Source organism: Nerophis ophidion, linkage group LG15 (assembly GCF_033978795.1).
Source record: "Nerophis ophidion isolate RoL-2023_Sa linkage group LG15, RoL_Noph_v1.0, whole genome shotgun sequence".
NCBI lineage: Eukaryota > Metazoa > Chordata > Actinopteri > Syngnathiformes > Syngnathidae > Nerophis > Nerophis ophidion.
The window spans coordinates 54,172,130-54,198,872 of NC_084625.1; the positions used below are offsets into that span (position 1 = coordinate 54,172,130).

General features: G+C 39.2%; 3 protein-coding genes across 10 annotated transcripts in view; all 3 read left to right on the top strand.

Annotated features, from left to right (window-relative positions):
* The window catches only part of snx16 (sorting nexin 16), a 46,123-nt gene extending 43,162 nt beyond the window's left edge, over positions 1-2,961 (top strand). The window contains exon 8 of one of the 6 annotated variants that reach the window (XR_009809889.1): positions 2,317-2,961. The gene's annotated coding sequence lies outside the window, so the exon portion shown is untranslated. The remainder of the gene's footprint in view (positions 1-2,316) is intronic. The other 5 variants (XR_009809891.1, XR_009809894.1, XR_009809903.1 and 2 more) reach the window with 5 other exon arrangements.
* Positions 2,962-3,596: 635 nt separating this feature from the next.
* Positions 3,597-10,625, top strand: LOC133569880 (agouti-related protein-like). The gene is made up of 3 exons (XM_061922476.1): positions 3,597-3,793; positions 8,860-8,921; positions 9,464-10,625. The coding sequence occupies exons 1-3, from the start codon at positions 3,661-3,663 to the stop codon at positions 9,668-9,670; spliced, it is 402 nt and encodes a 133-aa protein (XP_061778460.1). The 5' UTR covers positions 3,597-3,660; the 3' UTR covers positions 9,671-10,625.
* A 1,991-nt stretch (positions 10,626-12,616) lies between these two features.
* LOC133569779 (NEDD4-like E3 ubiquitin-protein ligase WWP1) overlaps positions 12,617-26,743 on the top strand; it is a 46,042-nt gene continuing 31,915 nt past the window's right edge. For 2 of the 3 annotated variants that reach the window (XM_061922386.1, XM_061922388.1), the window contains exons 1-5: positions 12,617-12,776; positions 19,418-19,465; positions 21,924-22,015; positions 23,943-24,081; positions 26,419-26,543. In XM_061922386.1, coding sequence (XP_061778370.1) covers positions 21,946-22,015; positions 23,943-24,081; positions 26,419-26,543 — 334 coding nt within the window. In that variant the 5' untranslated portion in view covers positions 12,617-12,776; positions 19,418-19,465; positions 21,924-21,945. The remainder of the gene's footprint in view (positions 12,777-19,417; positions 19,466-21,923; positions 22,016-23,942; positions 24,082-26,418; positions 26,544-26,743) is intronic. The other variant, XM_061922387.1, reaches the window with a different exon arrangement.

The following is a 26,743-nucleotide window of genomic DNA, read 5'->3' on the forward strand; positions in this document are numbered from 1 at the left end:
TAGATCCACTATGGACTGGACTATCACACTATTATGTTAGATCCACTATGGACTGGACTCTCACTATTATGTTGGATCCACTATGGACTGGACTATCACACTATTATGTTAGATCCACTATGGACTGGACTCTCACACTATTATGTTAGATCCACTATGGACTGGACTCTCACTATTATGTTAGATCCACTATGGACTGGACTATGATTATTATGTTAGATCCACTATGGACTGGACTATGACTATTATTTTAGATCCACTATGGACTGAACTCTCACTATTATGTTAGATCCACTATGGACTGGACTCTCACACTATTATGTTAGATCCACTATGGACTGGACTCTCACTATTATGTTAGATCCACTATGGACTGGACTCTCACACTATTATGTTAGATCCACTATGGACTGGACTCTCACTATTATGTTAGATCCACTATGGACTGGACTCTCACTATTATGTTAGAGCCACTATGGACTGGACTCTCACTATTATGTTAGATCCACTATGGACTGTACTCTCACGCTATTATGTTAGATCCACTATGGACTGGACTCTCACTATTATGTTAGATCCACTATGGACTGGACTATCACACTATTATGTTAGATCCACTATGGACTGGACTCTCTCACTATTATGTTAGATACACTATGGACTGGACTCTCACACTATTATGTTAGATCCACAATGGACTTGACTCTCACTATTATGTTAAATCCATAAGAGTCCGGGGTCTCCGCTGTCCTATTTTACGCTTCATAATGCGCTAAACATTTTCCATGGGAGACAGGTCTGGACTGCAGGGGGCCAGGAAAGTACCCGCACTCTTTTTCTATTAAGCCACGCTGTTGTAACATGTGCTGAATGTGGCTTGGCATTGTCTTGTTGAAATAAGCAGGGGCGTCCATGATAACGTTGCTTGGATGACAACATATGTTGCTATAAAACCTGTTTGTACCTTTCAGCATTAATGGTGCCTTCACAGATGTGTAAGTTACCCATGCCTTGGGCACTAATACACCCCCATACCATCACACATGCTGGCTTTTACACTTTGCGCTTACAACAATCTGAATGGTTCTTTTCGTCTTTGTTCCCGAGGACACCACGTCCTCTGTTTCCCCCAAAAATTTGAAATGTGGACTCGTCAGACCACGGAACACTTTTCCACTTTGCATCAGTCCATCTTAGGTGAACTCGGGCCCAGCCAAGCTGGCAGCGTTTCAGGATGTTGTTGATAAATGGGTTTGGCTTTGCATAATAAAGTTGTAACTTGCACTTACAGATGTAGCGACCAACTGTAGTTACTGACAGTGGTTTTATGAAGTGTACCTGAGCCCATGTGGTGATATCCTTTACACACTGATGTCGGTTTTTGGTGCAGTACCACCTGAGGGATCAAAGGTCCGTGATATCATCGCTTACGTGCAGTGATTTCTACAGATTCTCTGAACTTTTTGATGATTTTACGGAGCGTAGATGGTAAAATCCCTACATTCCTTGCAATAGCTCGTTGAGAAATGTTGTTCTAAAACTGTTTGACAATTTGCTTACAAAGTGGTGACCCTCACCCCATCCTTGTTTGTGAATGACTTAGCATTTCATGGAAGCTGCTTTTATAGCCAATCATGGCACCCACCTGTTCCCAATTAGCCTGCACACCTGTGGGATGTTCCAAATAAGTGTTTGATGAGCATTCCTCAACTTTATCAGTATTTATTGCCACCTTTCCCAACTTCTTTGTCACGTGTTGCTGGCATCAAATTCTAAAGTTAATGATTATTTGCAAAAATAAAGTTTATGAGTTTGAACATCAAATATGTTGTCTTTGTAGCATATTCAACTGAATATGGCTTGAAAAGGATTTGCAAATCATTGTATTCTGTTTATATTTACATCTAACACAAGTTCACAACTCGTATGGAAACGGGGTTTGTATGTATGTATGTATGTATGTATGTATGTATGTGTGTGTGTGTGTGTATGTATGTATGTATGTATGTATGTATGTATGTATGTATGTATGTATGTATGTGTGTGTGTGTGTGTGTGTGTGTATGTATGTATGTGTGTGTGTGTGTGTGTGTGTGTGTGTGTGTGTGTGTGTGTGCGTGCGTGCGTGCGTGTGTGTGTGTGTATGGATGTATTTATGTATGTATGTATGTATGTATGTATATATGTATGTATGTATAGTCACACCCATACACATTGGGGATTAGTCAAGCTTCATTCCCTCGTTTAGTAATATTGTTCAATAATAAATAAAGACTTAAATGACGTCCTTGCTGTCTGTGCCATCTTCTTCACCAGTAGCGTATCTCAGGAGGCCACGGGGAAGACCCAGGACACGATGAGAAGACTGTCTCCCGGCTGTCCAGGGAACGCCTCGGAATCACCTGCAAGGAGCTGGACGAAGTGACTGGGGGGGGGGGGGAGTCCGGGCTTCTCTGCTTAGGCTGCTGCCCCCGCGACCCCACTTTGGATAAGCAGAAGAAGATGGATGAATGGATGGTGTTGTATGAGGAGTTTTACTTCCAGCCGATAGTTTTACCTGCGGATGACATGCTGACGTTGCAGCTGCATGCTGACCTCCATTCAAAGTGGTCACATGTCAGACATTCCAGAACTTTCCTTCTGCCTCCTGGGGTCCGATATGTTTTTTAAACTTCTTTAAGAAGAAAAATGACTCCACTTTCATATTTTCATGTCTCAAGGGGCTCGTCCGTGAGTTCTTGTTTACTGTTCACAAATATCCTCCTGCGATTGTCAGCATAATCATTTTGTGAATCGTTTTCTTTGTTGTCTTTTTTTTTTACTTGAACTGTGAGCTTCTTAGGTTTCTGCAATTTGATCAAATGTACACGTTGTAAGTAATATATGTTGCCACTTTTGTCTCGTTAGCGCGCAATATTGGAATTGTAAGCAATAATGGAATTATAAACATTAATGGAATTATAAAATAAATTGGAATTACATACAATATTGGAATTGTAAACAATAATGGAATTATAAAATATTATTATATGCAATATTGGAATTTTAAAATATTTTGGAATTATAAATAATATTGGAATTATAAACAGTATTGGAATTATGAAACAATATTGGAGTTGTAAACAATATTGGAGTTGAAAACAATATGGAATTATAAACAATATTGGAATTATGAAACAATATTGGAGTTGTTAACAATGTTGGAATTGTAAACCATATTGGAATTATAAACAAAATTGGAGTTGCAAACAATGTTGGAATTATAAACAATATTGGAATTGTTTACATAAATGATTCCCAGGATTGGAAGAACTGGGAGGCAGTTTTCAACAGGAAGCATTTTTTCCTACTTTGACGGGGAGGACAGTGTTGACATGTACTAAATTCTTATTTCTATGAGTTATGATCAAATATCACAAGTCCAACTTGACACACTGAGAGAAGAAAGAGTGAGAACTCAAACCTCAGTCTGGTCCACTCAGAGAACATTCTAGAGAGCTCCAAACTATCTTCTGCAGGTCAGTGTCGCTCACAAGGTGTTTTTTTTAGTTCTTTCTGTGTGTGTGTGTGTGTGTGTGTGTGTGTGTGTGTGTGTGTGTGTGTGTGTGTGTGTGTGTGTGTATAGCCTTGTGATGCCAGAGGAAAGTAGATGTTTTCAGGATGAAGATGAAGTTGTCAGTGCTGTGCTTGTGTCTTCTTCTTCTTCTTCTGGCCTTGGTGAGCGGAGGACTTCTCACCAGGAATGATCTTCAGAGCGATGGCATCAGGTTGAATAAAATATCCCGAAGAGCAGGTGAGACACGACCCATGTTTTTTTTCTCGGTTGTCCTGGCAAGAAAACATGCGTGACGTAAAACTCTGGACTCCTAATGTCTGCACGGTGGTTAATAATTATCATAACAACACAAATCATCTTTCATTGTATTGTAACATTTTGATTAGTGATCCAAAAAACAAATACTACGATGAATGGTGTTATTATTATTATTCTGTCTATTGTTATATTTCAGTTTGTTTTCTTTTTAGGAGATTAAAAAATAAATAAATACAACTGAAAGCAACATTGCCAGGATAAAAGAACATCTGTTTACTATTTGGGGCGTTTATATTATTGTATTTACTTGATAGTTTTTAGCTACTGTAGTTACAATGTAAGACAAACTCTCAGTATGAAGCATCAACTTATGGTTGAAATACTTTTAATCAAAAATGAGAAATCTTATCTTTGTAAAGGTAGATTTTTTTGATCTGATATTTTAATTGGTGAATTATGTCCTAACATTAGCATCAGTAACTGTTTTCCTTGTGTTTTCAATTAATGTCAAGTACTTTTATGTTTTTGATAAATGTATCTGTATGAAGTACTTATTACATCATAAATATAACCTGACATTAGTGTACATGTTGATTTCTGTAATGTAAGATAAGACTGAGGGTAAACTAATGCAGCTGTTGCATAACAGGAGTTCCTTTTACAATGCAGACTGATTTTTTGCAGATGTTGCACAAACCTGAACGCAGGTTTACGGTCTTTTGTCATTGACTTAGAAACTCTCCTTTGTAATACCTGACATCTTTGTGGTCCCTAAAACATGCACAGGGAGAAGTATGACCAACTCACACAATGCATTATTTGCAATAAATTAATTTAATTTGCATGAATTAAAACAAAAGAAGTAAAATTTTCTCACATCAAATTATATATTATCAATATGATATTAATACATATGCAAATATCAAATATACAAATACAAATGTGATGTACAAATAAATCAAAAATTTGTATAAACAAAACCGTATTTGTAAATATATTTCTGAGATTTGAATATAAATATGCTTGAATTTGTGTTTGTATTTGTATTGAATTTGCATATGTGGATCGTTTTTTTTTTTTGCTTTTGTGTCGATGAGGCATTCCTACCACAAACCAGATGTATAAATAAAATAAACAAATATATAAACAAATAAATGTCACCGAGTTACACACTCCCCTGAACACCCAGCAGAGGGCACTGCAGGCAGAGTGGTCTGGGTCACACGCATGGTCAGACACTGGCCAGCCAATCAGAGGCACACTACCTGTGAACAAACTGTAGAACAGGTGTCAGCAACCTTTTTTTAAACCAAGAGCTATTCTTGGGTACTGATTAATGCGAAGAGCTACCAGTTTGATACACACTTAAATAAATTGTATTTCTGTCTGTCATGTTTTTTCCTTTTACAGAAGGTTTTTTATAGAGAATAAATGATGAAAAAAACACTTAATTGAATGATTTAAAAGACGAGAAAACACGAAAAAGAAATAAAAATAAAAATTTGAAACATAGTTTATCTTCAATTTTGACTATTTAAAATTCAAAATTCTACCGAAAAAATTAAAAAAATAATCAATGGAACATCATTAGTAATTTTTCCTGATTAGGATTATTTTAGAATTTTGATGACATGTTTTAAATAGGTTAAAATCCAATCTGCACTTTATTAGAATATATAACAAACTGGACCAACCTATATTTCTAACAAAGACAAATCATTATTTCAGAAAAAAAAAAAATTCAAAGAAATTCAAAAGACTTTGAAATAAGATTTTAATTTGAGTCTACAGATTTTCTAGATTTGCCAGAATATATTTTCTGAATTTTAGTCATAATAAGTTTTAAAAAATATTTCACAAATATTTTCTGTCCAAAAAACAGAAGCTAAAATGAAGAATTAAATTAAAATGTATTTACTTTTCTTTATAATAAAAAATATTTATTTACTTGAACATTGATTTAAATTGTCAGGAAAGAAGAGGAAGGAATTTAAAAGGTAAAAAGGTATATGTGTTTGAAAATCATTTTTAAGATTGTATTTCTTCTCTAAAATTGTCTTTCTGAAAGTTATAAGAACCAAAGTAAAAAATAAATGAATTTATTTAAACAAGTGAAGACCAAGTCTTTAAAATATTTCCTTGGATTTTCAAATTCTGTTTGAGTTTTGTCTCTCTTAGAATTAAAAATGTCGAGCAAAGCGAGGCCAGCTTGCTAGTAAATAAATACAATTAAAAATAGCGGCAGCTCACTGGTAAGTGCTGCTATTTGAGCTATTTTTAGAACAGGCCAGCGGGCGACTCATCTGGTCCTTACGGGCGACCTGGTGCCCGCCTTAGTGACCCCTGCTGTAGTTAGTGACCCCTGCTGTAGTTAGTGACCCCTGCTGTAGAACATTCAAATAAACTGTGTTAGGGCCCATATTTCCAGACCCTAAAAACCAGACTTCACTAATATTGCTATATTATATATTCCTAAGAATATTAAATTCTAAACTCTGCGAATGTGCTGCTATCTGCTGGAATTATTACTAACATTGTAATTCCATGACATTGAACATTAAACCTTCCTCAAAGCGCACGGCATCAATATTCAGAAAACCTTTCCCACGCATGCTGCAAATTATTGAAAACCAACACAGAAAGTTCATACTTGTGGTACAAAACATACTGAAGAGTGTGGACATGATACAACATGATGTCCCTGAACTACACATCATTCCAAATTACAAACATTTAAATCCACCACCAAGCATGATGGCTAAAATGCAAAAAGACTTTCTTTGCCACTCTTTGACATGTTTGACACATTTTAGCTGCTTGATATTTCCGATGGATGACAAAACTTTATGGAAGTCATCAGGGAAGTGAAGAAGGCAGAAGTTCACATAGTCTTAATATTCAATGTTTTATCATCGCTACTTCAGATTGTAGCCATGGGGCTACGTGGGTTGTTGTTTTGTCAGCTGAAGCTTGCGTTTATTTATACAAATTATTGTTTTATTTGTATGTCGCATTTGTATTTGTTTTTGTATTAATAAGTACACATATATTAATATCATATTGAAATATATAACTTGATGTGAGACAATTCTACTTCCATAACCTGGGGCTTATTCTGAAAATAAAAAGTATTATCAATGAGATGTGTTATCAGGTTTCACACCAGTTTGTTTGAACTGCCACGCAAAGTCTTGGTGTTGCTTAAAAAACAGTAACTCATCTACTGTGGTAGATGAGTAATTAATCTACAGCAATTATTCTACTGTAATTCATAATCTGATGTAATTAATTAATCTACAGTGTTTTGGGCATTATTAACACACACAATGTATCACAATGCCCCCCCCCCCCAAATAATTCAATTGTTCTGTTTGCTATATACAGTGTTTCCTTGTTTTTATTTTCAAAAACACATTTGTTGCATTAATTACCTTAAAAATCATTAAAGCAATTTTACGTTTTGCATTTTGTTCCCTTAACTGTACGGAAAAGGAACCAAACAAAACCCGGGTAGGTACTAAAGTGACACACCATGACTTTGACACCTGCTAGACTGGATGAGGAGAGGCCAAAGACACACTTTACAAATATGAAGAACACAGTTTACAAGTATGGAGAACACCGTTTACAAGTGTGGAGAACACAGTTAGTTTACAAGTGTGGAGAACACAGTTTACAAGTATGGAGAACACAGTTTACAAATATGGAGAACACAGTTTACAAGTGTGGAGAACACAGTTAGTTTACAAGTGTGGAGAACACAGTTAGTTTACAAGTGTGGAGAACACAGTTAGTTTACAAGTGTGGAGAACACAGTTTACAAGTGTGGAGAACACAGTTTACAAGTGTGGAGAACACAGTTAGTTTACAAGTGTGGAGAACACAGTTAGTTTACAAGTGTGGAGAACACAGTTAGTTTACAAGTGTGGAGAACACAGTTTACAAGTATGGAGAACACAGTTTACAAATATGGAGAACACAGTTTACAAGTATGGAGAACACAGTTTACAAGTATGGAGAACACAGTTTACAAATATGGAGAACACAGTTTACAAGTATGGAGAACACAGTTTACAAGTGTGGAGAACAGAGTTAGTTTACACGTGTGGAGAACACAGTTAGTTTACAAGTGTGGAGAACACAGTTAGTTTACAAGTGTGGAGAACACAGTTTACAAGTATGGAGAACACAGTTTACAAGTATGGAGAACACAGTTGACAAGTGTGGAGAACACAGTTTACAAGTATGGAGAACACAGTTTACAAGTATGGAGAACACAGTTTACAAGTATGGAGAACACAGTTTACAAATATGGAGAACACAGTTAGTTTACAAGTGTGGAGAACACAGTTTACAAGTGTGGAGAACACAGTTAGTTTACAAGTGTGGAGAACACAGTTTACAAGTATGGAGAACACAGTTTACAAGTGTGGAGAACACAGTTAGTTTACAAGTGTGGAGAACACAGTTTACAAGTATGGAGAACACAGTTTACAAGTGTGGAGAACACAGTTTACAAGTATGGAGAACACAGTTTACAAGTGTGGAGAACACAGTTAGTTTACAAGTGTGGAGAACACAGTTTACAAGTATGGAGAACACAGTTTACAAGTGTGGAGAACACAGTTTACAAGTATGGAGAACACAGTTAGTTTACAAGTGTGGAGAACACAGTTTACAAGTGTGGAGAACACAGTTAGTTTACAAGTGTGGAGAACACAGTTTCCAAGTAGGGAGACCAGGGTCCAGGGACATTCTGAGGGTCCAGTGAGCTGGGGAGTGCTCTGACAATCCCTTTGAGGCCCTCTAGTGCTCATCTGAAGAAGTCACCTAAAAAATGAAAAAAAGACAATAATTTTCTGTCAGAATCTGAAAACATTGAATAGTTTTACCTTAATTTGCCAAACTTAAAATTGGCTCTTTGACCTGTCCTGTTTATACAAAGATAATATGTTATGTTTGATGTACCCTGACGGGTTCGGAGCAGCAGTTTGAACATGAAGTGAAGAAGGTTGAAGTGTTCTAAAGAAGTGTTCTCTCCACAGGTCTGCACAAGATCATGTTGGCCAGGAGAGGACACTATGAACAGCAGAGACTTCACATGATGGCAAGTATTGTTATTATTATTATTTACATGTACTGTCACCGTGGTTACATGCAGCAGTACCTCGGTCTTTCTTATTATTCTGGTGCAAAGGGTCCGTTGAAAACTGAATTGTGCGGGAACCGAAACTATTTTTCTGCTGGGAAAGAATAAAATCCACTTATTGCATTCCAAGACATTAACACAAAAGACTTTCCGTAGACAATCATGGTCGTTTCAAGGGCAGAAGACATACAAAAATGACAAATTAAAAGGATAAATGGACATTTACATAACTGTAACCTTTATTGAAGACTGTAGTGAGCAGTGAGGGAGGATCTTGTTGACCAGACCATAAAAGTAGTAGTTTTTGTCACCTACAACACAAAGTTGACATGTAGTATGAGGTCGTTTACAAAGTGGACATTTCAATAACCCAAACTTATTTGAGACATTTGTAGGCAGCAGAACTCGGACTTCTGTGATGTTGATTTCTCCTTCTTCTACGCTCTTTACAACCTGTGTTGACCACCTCTCTTTACCTGCCCCCCCCCCCCTGGCCCCAGAGGCCTAAAGGGATGCCAGACCCCCTGAGGGACTACCTGCCTACCAAGGCGTCCCCAGACCCCGGCAGGCCCGACTGCTCCCAGCTGGGCCAGAGCTGCCTGCCTCAGCAGGGATGCTGTGAGACAAGTTCTACCTGCCATTGCCACTTCTTCCAAGCCATTTGCTTCTGCAGGAGGAGAAATGTGGTGTGCAGCCCAAACTCTTGAAGGAGCGCCACAAGCTTGCCACGGGACAGACGCAGCGTCCGCCATCTTGTGTCACTCTGAAAACAATAAATGCTCATTGGAAGGACGTCGCTATGTAACCTTCTGTGTTCTAAGACCTCCTCTAAGAACTGAAAAATCTTACTTTTTGCTGTGCCTTTCTGACATTTTAAGTCATTCTCCTTTTGTTGTGTTGTTTTGCTCCTAACATCATTCTTTTTTTATCACGCTTTGGCAGTTTCTTGAAAGAAAATACATTTTAAGAACCTCTCACTGAGCTGCATCAAGTATATATGAAGTAGATGTTGGATGATGAAAAGTCCTCCAGCTTGAAGGGATTACCGTCACAAACACGCCAAACCCTAACCCTGGAATAAGTGTTTTATTTTTTTTTTATTCTTTTTTTTTTTCTTTTTGTATTTTTTTTGTTTTTAGAAATAATAATGCAAGTACATAACCAGTACAAAACAGTGCCAGGGGGTTGTAACTGAATCAAGTAAATAAAGTAGAATCCAATATGTATATCCATTCCATTTTCTACCGCTTATTCCCTTTTGGGGTCGCGGGGGGCGCTGGCGCCTATCTCAGCTACAATCGGGCGGAAGGCAGGGTACACCCTGGACAAGTCGCCACCTCATCGCAGGGCCAACACAGATAGACAGACAACATTCACACACTAGGGACCATTTAGTGTTGCCAATCAACCTATCCCCAGGTGCATGTCTTTGGAGGTGGGAGGGGCCTATCCCCAGGTGCATGTCTTTGGAGGTGGGAGGGGCCTATCCCCAGGTGCATGTCTTTGGAAGTGGGAGGAAGCCGGAGTACCCGGAGGGAACCCACGCATTCACGGGGAGAACATGCAAACTCCACACAGAAAGATCCCGAGCCTGGATTTGAACCCAGGACTGCAGGAACTTCGTATTGTGAGGCAGACGCACTAACCCCTCTGCCACCGTGAAGCCCCAATATGTATATATATATATATATATATATATATATATATATATATATATATATATATATATATATATATATATATATATATATATATATATTGGATTCTACTTTATTTACTTGTTTTGTTCATTATTATTTCTATATATATACATATATATATATAACAAAGTGTAAAGCCATAGGCTCACACTAGTTCTGTAAATAATAAAAATTTGGAGCACAGCATCATAGTTTTCCAAACTTTTTGCTTGTTAGAGGTCAATCATTCAATCAATCAATTTTAATTTTCCCGAGGAAACTCTCCTGAAGGAATCAATAAAGTACTATCCATGTATCTATCTATCTATCTATCTATCTATCTATCTATCTATCTATCTATCTATCTATCTATCTATCTATCTATCTATCTATCTATCTATCTATCTATCTATCTATCTATGTTGATTCATATGGCCCTAAATCACAAGTGTCTCAAAGGGTTGCACAAGCCACAACAACATCCTGGGTCAGATCCCACATAAGGGCAAGGAAAAACTCCCAACCCAGTGGGAATGACTATGAGAAACCTTGGAGAGGACCGCAGATAGAGGTAGAAGTCTTTTTTTAAGTAAAGTTCTAATTCTTTTCTTAAGGGACAAAAAACAGGGACGGCTATTGATAAACTTACATTTATGAACATAAAAGTTATTTGAATGAGGTTCTACAGGATTGTGTCAGAAAATTTGAATATTGTGATAAAGTCCTTTATTTTCTGTAATGCAACTAAAACATGAAAGTGTCATACATTCTGGGATTCATTACACGTCAATTTAAATAATGCAAGCCTTTTATTATATTGTTTTAGGCGCGGTATAGCTCGGGTGATAGAGCGGCTGTGTCAGAAACCTGAGGGTTGCAGGTTCGATTCCTGCTTCTGCCATCCTTGTCACTGCTGTTGTGTCCTTGGGCAAGACACTTGACCCACCTGCTGCCAGTGCCACCCACACTGCTTTAAATGTAACTTAGATATTGGGTTTCACTATGTAAAGCACTTTGGGTCACTAGAGAAAAGCGCTATATAAATATAATTCACTATTTTAACATTGCTGATTATGGCGTACAGCTCAAGAAAACTCCAAAATCTTATCTAAAAAAATTAGAATATTTCCTCTGACAAAGTAAAAAAAAGATTTATAATGAATCTAGAATGTACGACATTTTCATGTTTTAGTTGGATTGCAGAAAATAAAGGACTTTATCACAATATTCTAATTTTCTGAGACAGTCCTGTAGAGCAGTGGTTCTCAACTGGGGGTGCGTGTACCCCTGGGGGGACTTGAAGGTATGCCAAGGGGTACTTGAAGGTATGCCAAGGGGTACTTGAAAGTATGCCAAGGGGTATGTGAGATTTTTCAAAAATATTCTAAAAAAAGCAACAATTCAAAAATCCTTTATAAATATATTTATTGAATAATATTTGAAGGAAATATGAACGTAGGTTCATAAACATTGAAAACAAATGCAACAATGCAATATTCAGTGTTGACAGCTAGATTTTTTGCGGACATGTTCCATAAATATTGATGTTAAAGATTTATTTTTTTGTGAAGAAGTTGATGAATCCAGATGGATGTCTATTACAATCCCCAAAGAGGGCACTTTAAGTTGTGTAGAAATCTTTATATATAATTGAATCACTTGTTTATTTTTCAACAACTTTTTAATTATTTTTATATCTTTTTTCCCAAAGAGTTGAAGAAAGACCACTACAAATGAGCAATATTTTGCACTGTTGTACAATTGAATACATCAGAAAGTGATGACATAGTGCTGTATTTTACTTCTTTATCTCTTTTTTTCCAGCAAAAATGTTTTGCTGTGATGACTTGACTGAAAAACCAATGTTGACAGGGGGTACATCAGTGAAAAAAGGTTGAGAACCACTGTTGTAGAGCTCAGGCCGACGCTGCTGGGCGGGGGGGAGGGGCCGCCCGTGATGTGTTTGTGTGCAGCCAGAAAAGTGGGTAATTGCGGCACTGCGTGTTGTGCAGAAAGATGGAGCAGGAAGAGTAGCTGCAGTAGCAGACTGACTGAGGCCTGCAAAGGCAGACATTGACGCCGACACAGCGTGTGGGAAAGCGGGGACACGAAGCTATGACCAAAGGCGGCTGTGGTACGTTTGACTCGTAGTTAGCAAAGGAGAGTCTTGCATGCTGTTTATTATTATTTTTAAGACTTGACTTCCACCTGACTAGCTTCAACATGACGGACTCTTAGCATCACTGCTAACCATGCTAACCCCTTTGTGCTAGCCAGTAAGTTGTCTTTCTCTTTTCCACATAATGTTCTTTATTTGACTTGGGTCACCTCGCCGACTGGATAACTAACACATTAAATCCACAATTAAATGTAGTTGACGTTAGCGAGCTACGTGGCTAACTTGACAGCTAGCTAGTAAGCTAACTGGGTGACTTTTGTTTAGTTTTCCCAACAACTTTGTAACTAATGTGCCTTGGACTTTAAACTTTGCAAAGTGTAGCCCTTGAAGTCTTCAACGAGAAGCTGCCAGTTGAACGCAACTGTGGGGGCTAATGTAAGAAAGTGGTCCTTAGCATCCGTGTTTTGATTTGTCACCATCACTATCGGACTTGTCTCCATCACTATCGGACTTGTCTCCATCACTATCGGACTTGTCACCATCACTATCGGACTTGTCTCCATCACTATCGGACTTGTCACCATCACTATCGGACTTGTCTCCATCACTATCGGACTTGTCACCATCACTATCGGACTTGTCTCCATCACTATCGGACTTGTCTCCATCACTATCGGACTTGTCTCCATCACTATCGGACTTGTCTCCATCACTATCGGACTTGTCACCATCACTATCGGACTTGTCTCCATCACTATCGGACTTGTCACCATCACTATCGGACTTGTCTCCATCACTATCGGACTTGTCACCATCACTATCGGACTTGTCTCCATCACTATCGGACTTGTCTCCATCACTATCGGACTTGTCTCCATCACTATCGGACTTGTCACCATCACTATCGGACTTGTCTCCATCACTATCGGACTTGTCACCATCACTATCGGACTTGTCTCCATCACTATCGGACTTGCCACCATCACAATCGGACTTGTCTCCATCACAATCGGACTTGTCTCCATCACAATCGGACTTGTCTCCATCACAATCGGACTTGTCTCCATCACAATCGGACTTGTCTCCATCACAATCGGACTTGTCTCCATCACAATCGGACTTGTCTCCAACACAATCGGACTTGTCTCCATCACAATCGGACTTGTCTCCATCACTATCGGACTTGTCACCGTCACTATCGGACTTGTCACCGTCACTATCTGACTTGTCACCATCACTATCGGACTTGTCACCATCACTATCGGACTTGTCTCCATCACAATCAGACTTGTCACCATCACTATCTGACTTGTCACCATCACAATCGGACTTGTCACACTCACTATCGGACTTGTCACACTCACTATCGGACTTGTCACACTCACTATCGGACTTGTCACACTCACTATCGGACTTGTCACACTCACTATCGGACTTGTCACACTCACTATCGGACTTGTCACACTCACTATCGGACTTGTCACTATCGAACTTGTCACTATCGGACATGTCACCGTCACTATCGGACTTGTCACCGTCACTATCGGGCATGTCACCGTCACTATCGGACTTGTCACCGCCACTACTATCGGACTTGTCACCGCCACTACTATCGGACTTGTCACCGCCACTACTATCGGACTTGTCACCGCCACTACTATCGGGCTTGTCACCGCCACTATCGGACTGGTCACCATCTCTATCGGACTGCTCACTATCACTATCAGACTTGTCACTATCGGACTTGTCACCATGAGTGTTGTTCAACTATCAGCGATCCTGAAGTGTGTTTTAATGTATTAGGTCAGTATTTTTCAACCTTTTGAGAGCCAAGGCACATTAGTTTGATTGAAAAGCTCCAGAGACACACCACCAGCAGAAAACATCAAAAAATGCAAGTCATCAGCTGATATTGACAGTAAAAAGTAGTTCTGGCAGTTGTTGGAAATGTATTGAAAGCATCATCAGCAAGCATGCATGACCATAGCTCTTGTCTCAAAGTACTGTCACATCACACCAAGACTTATTTGGAGGTTTTGGGTGTTTTCCTGTGTGTATTGTTTTACTTCTTGTCTTGCGCGCCTATTTTATTGTTGATAGTCATGTCCTGTACGGATGTACTTTGTGGACGCCGTCTGCTGCTCCACACGCTGTAAGTCTTTGTTGTCGTCCAGCTTTCATGTTTTGTTTACTTTGCAGCCTGTTCAGTTTTAGTTTCATTTTGCATAGCCATCCCTAAGCTTCAATGCCTTTTCTTAGCGTCACGCGCCTTTTGTTTATTTTTGGTTTAAGCGTTAGATACCTTTTTTTACCTGCACGCTGCCTCCTGCTGTTGTCTGCATATTGTGATCACGACAAACCATGTTCCCGACATTTACAAAGCAATTATCTACCTGCTGCCACCTATTGATATGGAAGAGTATTACATGGTTACTCTGCCGATCTCTAGACAGCACAGACACTCAACAACGGCACATTTTCCGATTATAATTACTGGGTTCCCAAGACCGGGATTGAACCCAGGACTACTCATGGAGTTTGCATGTTCTCCTCGTGACTGCATGGGTTCCCTCCAGGTACTCCGGCTACCTCCCACCTCCAAAAGCATGCACCTGGGGATAGGCCCCTCCCACCTCCAAAGACATGCACCTGGGGATAGGTTGATTGGCAACACTAAATGGTCCCTAGTGTGTGAATGTTGTCTGTCTATCTGTGTTGGCCCTGCAATGAGGTGGCGACTTGTCCAGGGTGTATGTCACCTTCCGCCCGATTGTAGCTGAGATAGGCACCAGCGACCCCAAAGGGAATAAGTGGTAGAAAATGGATGGATGGAATTACTGGGTTTGCAAAAAATATTTTTTACCCAATTAGGGGAAATGACATCATCTCCCACGGCACACCTAGCAATATCTCACAGTACACTTATGTGCCGCGGCTCAGTGGTTGAAAAACACTGTATTAGATCACGGTTTTGTTTATTGGACAGAATGACAGAATGGTTGAAGTTGTTCAAACAGTATTGCACTTTGTAAACATTCGAGTGACATTTACGTAAACAGACCCGACTTGTTACTGGGAACATTATAAACATAACAGTTTAGTTTAGTTGAACACGCGTCGCTGGCTGCTTACGTTCAAGTTTAATGTGGATTCCCAAAGTGGGGTACGCAAACCGTCAGGAGTCCGTCATCTGGTAGGGGGGTACTTAATTACAATAAAAGGTTAGGGGGTTATACTTGTATAGCGCTTTGACACTATTTCCACATTCACTCATTCACACACACATTCACACACTGATGGAGGGAGCTGCCATGCAAGGCCCTAACCACCACCCATCAGGAGCAAGGGTGAAGTGTTTTGCTGAAGGACACAATGGACATGATGAGGTTGGTAGAAGGTGGGGATTGAACCAGGAACCCTCGGGTTGCTGGCACGGCCACTCTCCCAACTGCGCCACACAGTGTCTCCAATATTGTCCCCACTTGTCTCCATCCAAACACAGCAGTGTGCTCTTAAACACATGGCGGGAAGCGAAGGAAAATGTCCGTCGCGTCCATGGTAGAGTTGGTGCTGCAAGGAGTTCTGGGAGTGTGTTCTGTAGTGTTGATGTTGTGTTGCGGTGCAAATATTTTCCCAAAATGTGTTTGTCATTGTTGTTTAGTGAGGTCTCCCTATATGGCACATGTTTATGACCGTGTTGGTCTTTTTTATAGGGCCACTCTTAGTGGGACACGGAGGTCTGTTAACTAGTTATACTCCAAGGGTGTGTCCCTGGAGGGAGATTACCTATGTTAGTTGGCCATAATTAATAAGCCAAGCGATGATAGCGCGCATGTGGCTGAAAATAAATCAATAATTATGGGCTATTCGATAATTTTTAAGGGACACGGTTAGTTCATTGCTATCCATCACTATGCCATTGACCATTATATCCCTTGTCCATTACCAAGTAAAAAGTCAAGGGCGGTCATGGCAAGGTGTTGCTGCAAATGTTGGTCAAATTTTTAGGGCATTACGGTAAATGAGAGGGCGGTCGCACAGTTGCCGTGGTTACATTCGAGCCCTGTTGTGTGCTCAATGTCCCACATGTTGCCGTGACTTATGCCTGTAATTACATTTTTGACTGTATATGTGCACTTACGTCTGTTTATCTTATTTTACTGTCACATGTCTAAATGAGGTAGTGTACATCACATGTATACGTTTACACAATTCTCCATGTCCGAAATGGAGTCAAAAGAAGCTAATCTTATTTAATCCTACTAGAGGTGGGAATCTGTGGGCACCTCACGATTCTATTATGATTACTATTCAGGAGCTCTGATTGGATTCAAAGCAGATAATTGATGCATGATTTTAAAGGCGCGTGGCTAATAAATGGAGCTCATTGTAAAAGACGACTGCAAAGGTTTTATCATTCCCCGAGGCAAAGCACAAGGCAAGAGCGTGTGTTTTGCTTCTTGCGCTTTCTTTGATTGCATTTAATTGTTTTAAATATTAGCAGTTAAAAATATAATTACTACGAGGGAGGGAAAATGTAGAGAGTAAATGATTGTGCGTAGCTGATTATCATATTGATGCAATTGGTAAGGAGGAATACATATAGATTGTGCATAGTTGATGATAATATTATAATTGTCATATTGACACAATTGGGACAAAATGGAGACTACTATTTGGTATCAAGTAGTTTTCCATGTGTTTAAAAGAACATGACCACAGCTATGGGACGCTGAGCTACAGCCATGCTATCACACACCACTTTTGGCGGCATTAAATTGGCAGGGACTTAACGAAATGATATATTATTTTCTGACCAAATTAATCATAATGTGCAATAAATCGATTTTATCGATTAATTTTAGTTTTTGGTTAAAAAACATTTGTAAAAAAAAACAAAAAACTCCTTTTTCCCTCTGGATCTTCAGTAGCTTATGCACTCCTTCCCTATTTCCTTGGTGCAGAGTCACACACCTAGCAAAACATGGCTCATGCCAACACAAGCAAGGGCGACACATTTGTTCCAAAGAAAAGTGTCGTCAGTGGTTTAGATTTGCGGCAACAAGCATGAATTAAGGACTGCATGCTGCAAACGTTTAAAAAAAGGAGGCAGCACAACAGACGGCATCTGAAAACAAAGCATTGAGCCGAGTGGGGGGAAGGCAACTCTTTATTATGGCCGACAAGACCGCAACAACAAACTCCAGCTAAAAAGCAACTTGTACTAGAGGTGGGGGAAATAATCCATTTTTAGATGCATCACAAATTGAACATAGACAATTATAAAATCAATTTGTAAACCTCGATAATTGATTTGTTTATTGTGAATAAAGTCATTTCTAAGCAGTTGTAAGCATTGATTGATTGAAACTTTTGTTAGTAGATTGCACAGTACAGTACATATTCTGTACAATTGACCACTAAATAGTAATACCCGAATAAGTTTTTCAACTTGTTTAAGTCGGGGTCCACGTTAATCAATTCATGGTAGCATTATGTTTTGTGCCGCTATGCAATGGACCGAGGGTCCAAGAGGAGTCAGGACCCATGCTCGTTAAAATAATTAGCACCGGTAAAAGAACTAGTTCAGATTCACCTTTATTGTCCTTGTCCTGGAGTGTGATAAGGAGATTAGGGGGAGCTACTTCCTAAATCACTGCGCACAGATTGATTGATTGATTGATTGATTGAAACTTTTATTAGTAGATTGCACAGTACAGTACATATTCCGTACAATTGACCACTAAATGCTAACACCCCAATAAGTTTTTCAACTTGTTCAAGTCAGGTTCAACGTTAATCAATTTACAAAATAAACACAAAGACAAAACATGAAACTGGCAGTAAAAACATAGACACATCTTCTAAAAAAATTATATTAATATATGAATACTGAAAATACAATGAGTTTGAAACTTGAAGGGTAACTTAAAATATACTGTAAAAACTGAAGGTGCATTGGTTGGACATAAAGTCAAAAGTGTGCAAGAATACAGGATGTGGTGGTTTGTGTTATCGTTTGGGGTGGAATTATCTCCGTCTATTTGGAAGTGTATCTGTGTGGAATATGCTATCTCGTCGATGGCGCCTTGTTTGATTTATAGCTCTTCCATGGGATGTGGCACCAGACGTGTAATTCTCTTCCAAAGCACTAAGGGGCAGTGTGTCCAGAAGGAGCAACTGCAGCTGTTGTTGACTAGATACTGTTTCCTTCTTGTGAAATGAGACGACAACCACAACATTGACGTTTTTGTCCACACCGGAACTTATCATTCTCAATCATCAGTTAAATTTTAATGGAGGAAAATCCCTTGCTGAAGATGGACTGTGCAACTTCTCAATGGCAGAAGACGCTGTTATTATTTGCAACACTGTTTGGGACAAATTCTCCTGTAATTTAAAAAGAAAAAAAATGTTGAAGAATAAGTTAACGACGGTTTGGTGTTGTTGTCTACGGTCTTGTTCAGAGGTTATAAATGTTTGTAAAACTACCGTGCATGAAAGATTATTATTGTGTGTGTGTGTGTGAGGGGAGAAATGTGTGTGCACAACAAATGTCAGAATTGACCTTGACTGCCAATAAAAGCTAAAAAGAGCGTCGTTCTTTCTGTATGTTGAATGCTGTTGTAAAAAAAGTCTATCTTTCTGTTTTCCAGTAACCATGGGACATAGAGTGGGTTGATCTGGAGCAGCATACACCAATTGTGAGTATTTCATGGTGTCCGTACATTGGAGGTTTACATGTAGTACTTTGCTGATGTAAATGTGTCTACAGCAGTATTTGATAGCTAAATATGTGCCCAAAGTTTTCATGAGTGTGGTTGTTTAGATGTGTTGATAATATTGGTTAATTGGATTTAAATTATTTTTAAAAATGGTAATAGAATGCTTCAGAAAAAAAAAAAATCACTGACGCTGTCTGTGAATAATGGCCACGCTATTCAAAAGTTATTTTTCATCAATATCAATACAATATTTTTTTTACATTTCATTACAGTATCTTAAACAATAAATCACCATTGACATTAATGAAAGGTGGGTTTATTTACTATGGTGTCTGTATCTTTAATTGTTTTTGTGGTGTTTTGCCAGTGGCTAAACTAGCATGTTGCGATACTGCATACATGTTATCACGTCTGCACTGAGCAGATACCTCCGCTTTAAGTGCTCTTGCATCACAGATGTACTACCATTAAAAAACAAAAAAAAAACCAAGGTCTGCTTTCCAAATGGAGCAAATTAGTCGTGTCTTTGACGTGTTTAGTTGTCACTTGCTGTGTTTATTCCTCTTGCTGTTGCTCCACTTGTAGCGGCCAGGCTGACACGTACGAGCAAGGACCTCACCAACTATTATTGAATAATGCATTTTTCCGCAACAAATATAATTAAAAACGAGGTGCGTTCACGAGACGCAAGGAGAGTGACTTGACGGCGTCATTCAGATATTAAAGAGCAACTCTACATTTTGTCCTTTTCTTTAAACCGACTAAAAGAGCTACAACTCAGAGCTGTGTCACATCCAGAAGTACGTGGATGACACAGCCATGGTCGGGTGCATCAGGGACGGCAGAGAGGAGGAGTTTCGGAACCTGGTGAGGGACTTTGTTGTCTGGTGACACACAAACCTCTTGCAGCTCAATCCGTCAAAGACCAAGGAGCTGGTCATTGACTTTGGGAGGTCGAGTCCACGGTCACAACCTATTGTGATCGAGGGAGTTGAGGTACAGACTGTGGACTCATTCAAGTACCTCGGGGTTTGGGTGGACCATAAGCTGGACTGGACTGTTAACACGGACCACCAGTACAAGAAAGGACAGAGCAGGCTGTACTTCCTCAGGAGACTGCACTCCTTCAACATTTCTAGAAAACTCCTGTGGATGTACTACCAGTCTGTGGTTGCCAGTGTTCTGTTCTACATGGTAGTGTGCTGGGGGGCAGTACATCTAAGAAAGACAGCTCCAGACTTGAGAAACTGATCAGGCGGGCCGGTTCTACAATGGGAATGAAACTGGACTCACTGGTGAGGGTGGCAGAGAAGAGGACTGTTGACAAACTAGTGAGCATCCTGGATGATGCCAGTCACCCTCTGCATAGTGTTATCAGTAGCCAGAGGAGCCTGTTCAGTTCTAGACTGCTTCATCCCAAGTGCAGGACTAATAGACTCAAGAACTCCTTTGTCCCACACGCCATTAGACTGTACAACTCCTCTCTGGGACGGGGGGCGAGGGTACTAGGATGACAGGGGATGCAAAACAATAACAGTGCAATACGTTTTCATAACATGGTCACTACTGCCTACTTTCTCTTGTTAAATTCTTATTTTACTGTTATATTGTTATTCCCATTGTTGCTGTGTATTTTTTATTCTTATTGTAATATTTCTCTATTTTGTTTCCAGTTAAACCCCCATTATTTACTTTTTACTTTTTTTAAATTGATTTCAACTCTGTACACTGCTGCTGAAGGAATCAATAAAGTACTATCCATCTATCTATCTATCTATCTATCTATCTATCTATCTATCTATCTATCTATCTATCTATCTATCTAAATGGCTTTATCTTACTGACACAATGGCTTATCTTTTTTGTCTCTTCAAGTTCATGCCTTTACAATTCAGAGCGATCGCATGAATTAAATGATTAAAAGCGTGAAAGTACTCTCAAGTGGACTGGGCATGCTGTGGGATTTGACTATGTGGAATATTTTGTTTTTTTCATTGATTTCTATTATCAACAGTAGTCTGTGATGAGTGATCGCAGTACTTTTGCAAAGTTAAAGTACAACGTTAAGGATGTAGAGGCAATATTTATCTGATATGGTAAATGGGTTGTACTTGTATAGTACTTTTTTTACCCCTTTTTAAGGAGCTCAAAGCGCTTTGACAGTATTTCCACATTCGCCCATTCAAACACTGACGGTGGGAGCTGCCATGCAAGGCGCTCACCAGAACCCATCAGGAGCAAGGGTGAAGTGTCTTGCCCAAGGACACAACGGACATGACTAGGATGGTAGAAGGTGGGGATTGAACCAGTAACCCTCAGATTGCTGGCACAGCCACTCTACCAACTCTGCTTCGCCGTCCCATATGCACTATAGAAGACTGTTGTCATTGTGGGATGTGCTAAGTGTTTGCACGTGTACCTGTGCCTGTGTTTGAAGGTTTCCCACTGTGGTGTAGGACATGGCCACTGCCTCGCTGAGAGCGGAGTCCAGCCATGACCACAGAGGAACATCACAGCTCCATGCAGTTGGTACGTCCACATATCACTGTCTTATGCGCTCAAAAAAATATGCTGTATTTTTTGTGAAGGGTATATTCACTGAATGTATGTACGTACATTTTTATTTTTATTTTTACATCAAATTATTTTATTTTCAATGAAAAAACACTGTTAGCAAAATGCGTGTTTAGAAATTCAGTGGAATAAATTTCAGTGCTGAAAAATGAGCCGCTTCAAAAAGCAGGACTCACTTCTGGTAAATTAAGAGTGAAGCAATCCATCCTGTCTCACAACTACTTTCTTTGAACTACTAGTTAATGTTTTGCACATCTTTAGTAAGAACTGTAGAAGGAACACATCTACATTTAGCACATCTTTAGTAGGAACACATCTACATTTTGGACATCTGTAGTAGGAACATATCTACATTTTGCACATCTTTAGTAGGAACACATCTACATTTTGCACATCTGTAGTACGAACACATCTACATTTTGCACATCTGTAGTACGAACACATCTACATTTTGGACATCTGTAGTAGGAACACATCTACATTTTGCACATCTTTAGTAGGAACATATCTACATTTTGCACATCTTTAGTAGGAACACAGCTACATTTTGCACATCTATAGTAGGAACATAGCTACATTTTGCACATCTTTAATACGTAGACAGCTACATTTTGCACATCTTTAGTACGAACATAGCTACATTTTGCACATCTTTAGTAGGAACATAGTTACATTTTGCACATCTTTAGTAGGAACACAGTTACATTTTGCACATCGTTAGTAGGAACACAGCTACATTTTGCACATCTTTAGTAGGAACAGAGTTACATTTTGCACATCTTTAGTAGGAACACAGTTACATTTTGCACATCTTTAGTAGGAACACAGCTACATTTTGCACATCGTTAGTAGGAACACAGCTACATTTTGCACATCTTTAGTAGGAACACAGCTACATTTTGCACATCGTTAGTAGGAACACAGCTACATTTTGCACATCTTTAGTAGGAACACAGCTACATTTTGGACATCTTTAGTACGAACATAGCTACATTTTGCACATCTTTAGTAGGAACACAGTTACATTTTGCACATCTTTAGTACGAACATAGCTACATTTTGCATATCTTTATTAGGAACACAGCTACATTTTGCACATCTTTAGTAGGAACACAGTTACATTTTGCACATCTTTATTAGGAACACAGCTACATTTTGCACATCGTTAGTAGGAACACAGCTGCATTTTGCACATCGTTAGTAGGAACACAGCTACATTTTGCACATCGTTAGTAGGAACACAGCTACATTTTGCACATCTTTAGTAGGAACACAGTTACATTTTGCACATCTTTAGTACGAACATATCTACATTTTGCATATCTTTATTAGGAACACAGCTACATTTTGCACATCTTTAGTAGGAACACAGCTACATTTTGCACATCGTTAGTAGGAACACAGCTACATTTTGCACATCTTTAGTACGAACACAGTTACATTTTGCACATCTTTAGTACGAACATAGCTACATTTTGCATATCTTTATTAGGAACACAGCTACATTTTGCACATCTTTAGTAGGAACACAGCTACATTTTGCACATCTGTAGTAGGAACACAGCTACATTTTGCACATCTTTAGTAGGAACACAGTTACATTTTGCACATCTTTAGTAGGAACACAGTTACATTTTGCACATCTTTATTAGGAACACAGCTACATTTTGCACATCTTTAGTAGTAACACAGTTACATTTTGCACATCTTTAGTAGGAACACAGCTACATTTTGCACATCTTTAGTAGGAACCTGCCTGTGGCTCATTCATCTTTTATAGTCATATGGAAGGATTGCTACAATACCACTGTGTCACCTTTAATTGATTGTGTTATCTCTTCATGTAACTGTCAAACTACCTCTTTATTTTTTCCATAACCAGTTTCCTGTGCCAAAATCAAGAGGAAGAAAAGCTTGTTTGGCGCTCCCATCTACGTGGAGGTGACAGTAGATGGGGAGACACGACGCACAGCCAAGTGCCACAGCTCCTCTAATCCACAATGGGATGAAAGACTCACTCTGTAAGAAGCATCTTTTCCTGCTCAAATGTGTCTGTGTCAGATAGTTATGTTTTTATTGCATGAAACGTTACATCAGTATTCTCATGTATTACATCAGTTTCTCATGTATTATGTCTATTCTGCCTATCTTTTCACCCCGGCTAATCAGCACATTACAATGGGACTGTCTGTAAATGTAGCCGGTCGTTACAACTCCATACAGTAGGTGGTGGTATGCCTGCTAACTCCACACCTAATACACACCATGTATCAAGACTTGCCTGGATTTCTGACAAAAAAATGGCGTACGCTCAAATACAGAAAACGTACCCACAAAAAAAAATCAGATGCGCACATTTTGTAGTGGCTCGCCACTCCTTATCTACACCCAATTTAGATACGCAAGTCATATCTAAATTAAAACTGCGAGCAGCATTTTTGTGTTAACAATTCATAGTAGTATCTGTCATTTTAAAAGTGACTCATTTTGTCAATGTCCCGAGGAGCAGTTTGTTAAAGTACGACCCCTTTTTTCCCCCAAAAAATGGAAGACGAAAAAACCAAGATGGCCGACTTCCTGTTTGTTTTTAGATGTGGGTTCCTAAGACTTATCTATGTCATGATAGACATCTCCTGAGATTTTGGTGTCGATACGTGAAACCAGTTGGAGGGGAAATGTTCTAATTTTAAAGGTGTGGCTAAAGAGCAGCACCTTTTAGTATGTATTAGTGGCCAGCGAGAAGGTATGTTTTGACATGAGGTCACAACAGAGGGGGTGTGGCTACAGCATAGAGTTGTCAAATGTTTCATGGAGTTCTTTGCATGCATGTTATATATTTTTACTTTTCAATGATGATAATGTTAACAAATGAAGCTATGGAAACTGTGGTACATTACAAGGGACATGTAAATGTCAAAAAGACAGCCAGAGTTTGGTAGGTGAGAATAAATCTGAAGGTCAAATATAGTGTTAAATGTCCCCAATTGCAGGAAATGTAATCCTCATTTTCTAAAAAAAAAAATATCGGAGTTTGTGTGGCAGCACTTTGTGTCAATAGAAGTTTTCCTTTAAAAAAAAAAAAAAAAAAAAGGGTGATAACATCCTTGAATGTTGGCTTGTTGAATGGGAGATCATTGTGTCAATAATTGTTTTTTGTGTCCATCAATCAGTCTAAGGAGTAATTGTTTGATATTTCTTGCCCTTATGTGGGCCTACCGAGGATGTCGTAGTGGTTTGTGCAGCCCTTTGAGACACTAGTGATTTAGGGCTATATAAGTAAACATTGATTGATTGATTGATTGATTGATTTAACCAGTTATCCATCATCACCTCGGAGTGTCTCCTTAGTGTGTAGAAATGTGTATGACAGCAATAAAGTTGGCAGAAGCCAACACATATTTCCAGCTTCTTTTGATAAATCCAGCCAAATGCACCGTTTCTTTCTGCACTGTAAAGTACAAATTTGGATGATGATACAAATCTAAAAATACAACTGTTTTGTGTAAAATACAAAAGAATAGAATGTACTACAAACAGCTATTGCAGTTTGATGAAGTTATGTCATGTACTTTGGTGGACTCTCACTCGGGCGGCTTCTCCATCGTGTAACAATAGCAATTGTTGTTGTTGTTTACGTTGCAGAAGGATGTCTTTGACCAGAGGTCAGAGTTGACAGCAAGTGAAATGTATGTCTGTGTACTTTGAGAAGTGAAAGCTTGATCGTGCAGTTTGTTGAGTCAGGAGACCAACCAAAATGAAGCACTTGGGCCACGCCATTGGCAGCTTCTCCATATTTTCATGAACAAATGTTTGCCTTTTAATGTCTTGTCTGGTTCACAGACTGACTGTCAGATTGCTCTAATGGTTTGAGGGCAGGGTTATGTACCTGTGGGATGTTTAGGTTTGATCTTACAGGGTTCATTCTGCAATAATGACACCAACGAGTGGTGGGGAGGCTCGTAACTCCACTTCATGCTGGCAATTTAAAGCATAACAAGAAGCTAATATGTCAAAAATGTGCTACTTGTACATGGAGGTACCACTGTATTGCTGTGGGCTGCACCTCCTTCTCACACTTGTCATTTTTAAAACCACAAAGAAGCAACAAAACATAGTTATTTGTTATTCCTCAACATATTTGTTTAGCTTTTCCTTTTTGCCCAATGATTCCTCTCTCCTAGTGTACATTACAATGACACAGCCCCCCCCCCCCCCCCCAACATAATCCTACCAATCAAATGCAGTCCTGTTGAAAACACTTTTTGTTGTTGTTTTTTAACTTGGGCTCACTCAAGTCAATAAATGAACTATGTTAGTGGCTTAAGTGTAATTTTGTTTCTGTGTTCCTGACTCATCAGGAATGTAACAGCACGCAGCCAGGTGGACTTCAAAGTCTGGAGTCACCGCACCCTGAAAGCAGATGCCCTGCTTGGCCAAGCCACACTGGACCTGATGCAAGCCTTGGAGCAGCATGAAAGGAAATGTAGGAATACAAGTTGCCTTCCAAGTCCAGTTTTAGTCTGAGATGGGATCTTATATCGAGGTTAATTCATAGCTCAGTCATACTGCACACAAAACATTGGCGGACATAATCATTATATCATTACATGTTTTATCTGTAAGTTGTTCAATGTATTTACGGTGAGTGCTAAAAAAATATGGACACAATATTAGAACAAATTT

Coding starts and splice junctions, on each gene's coding strand:
- LOC133569880 (XM_061922476.1), top strand. CDS start 3,661: ATGAAGATGAAGTTGTCAGTGCTGTGCTTGTGTCTTCTTCTTCTTCTT. Junction 3,794..8,859: donor TAAAATATCCCGAAGAGCAG/GTGAGACACGAC, acceptor TTCTCTCCACAG/GTCTGCACAAGATCATGTTG. Junction 8,922..9,463: donor AGCAGAGACTTCACATGATG/GCAAGTATTGTT, acceptor CCCTGGCCCCAG/AGGCCTAAAGGGATGCCAGA.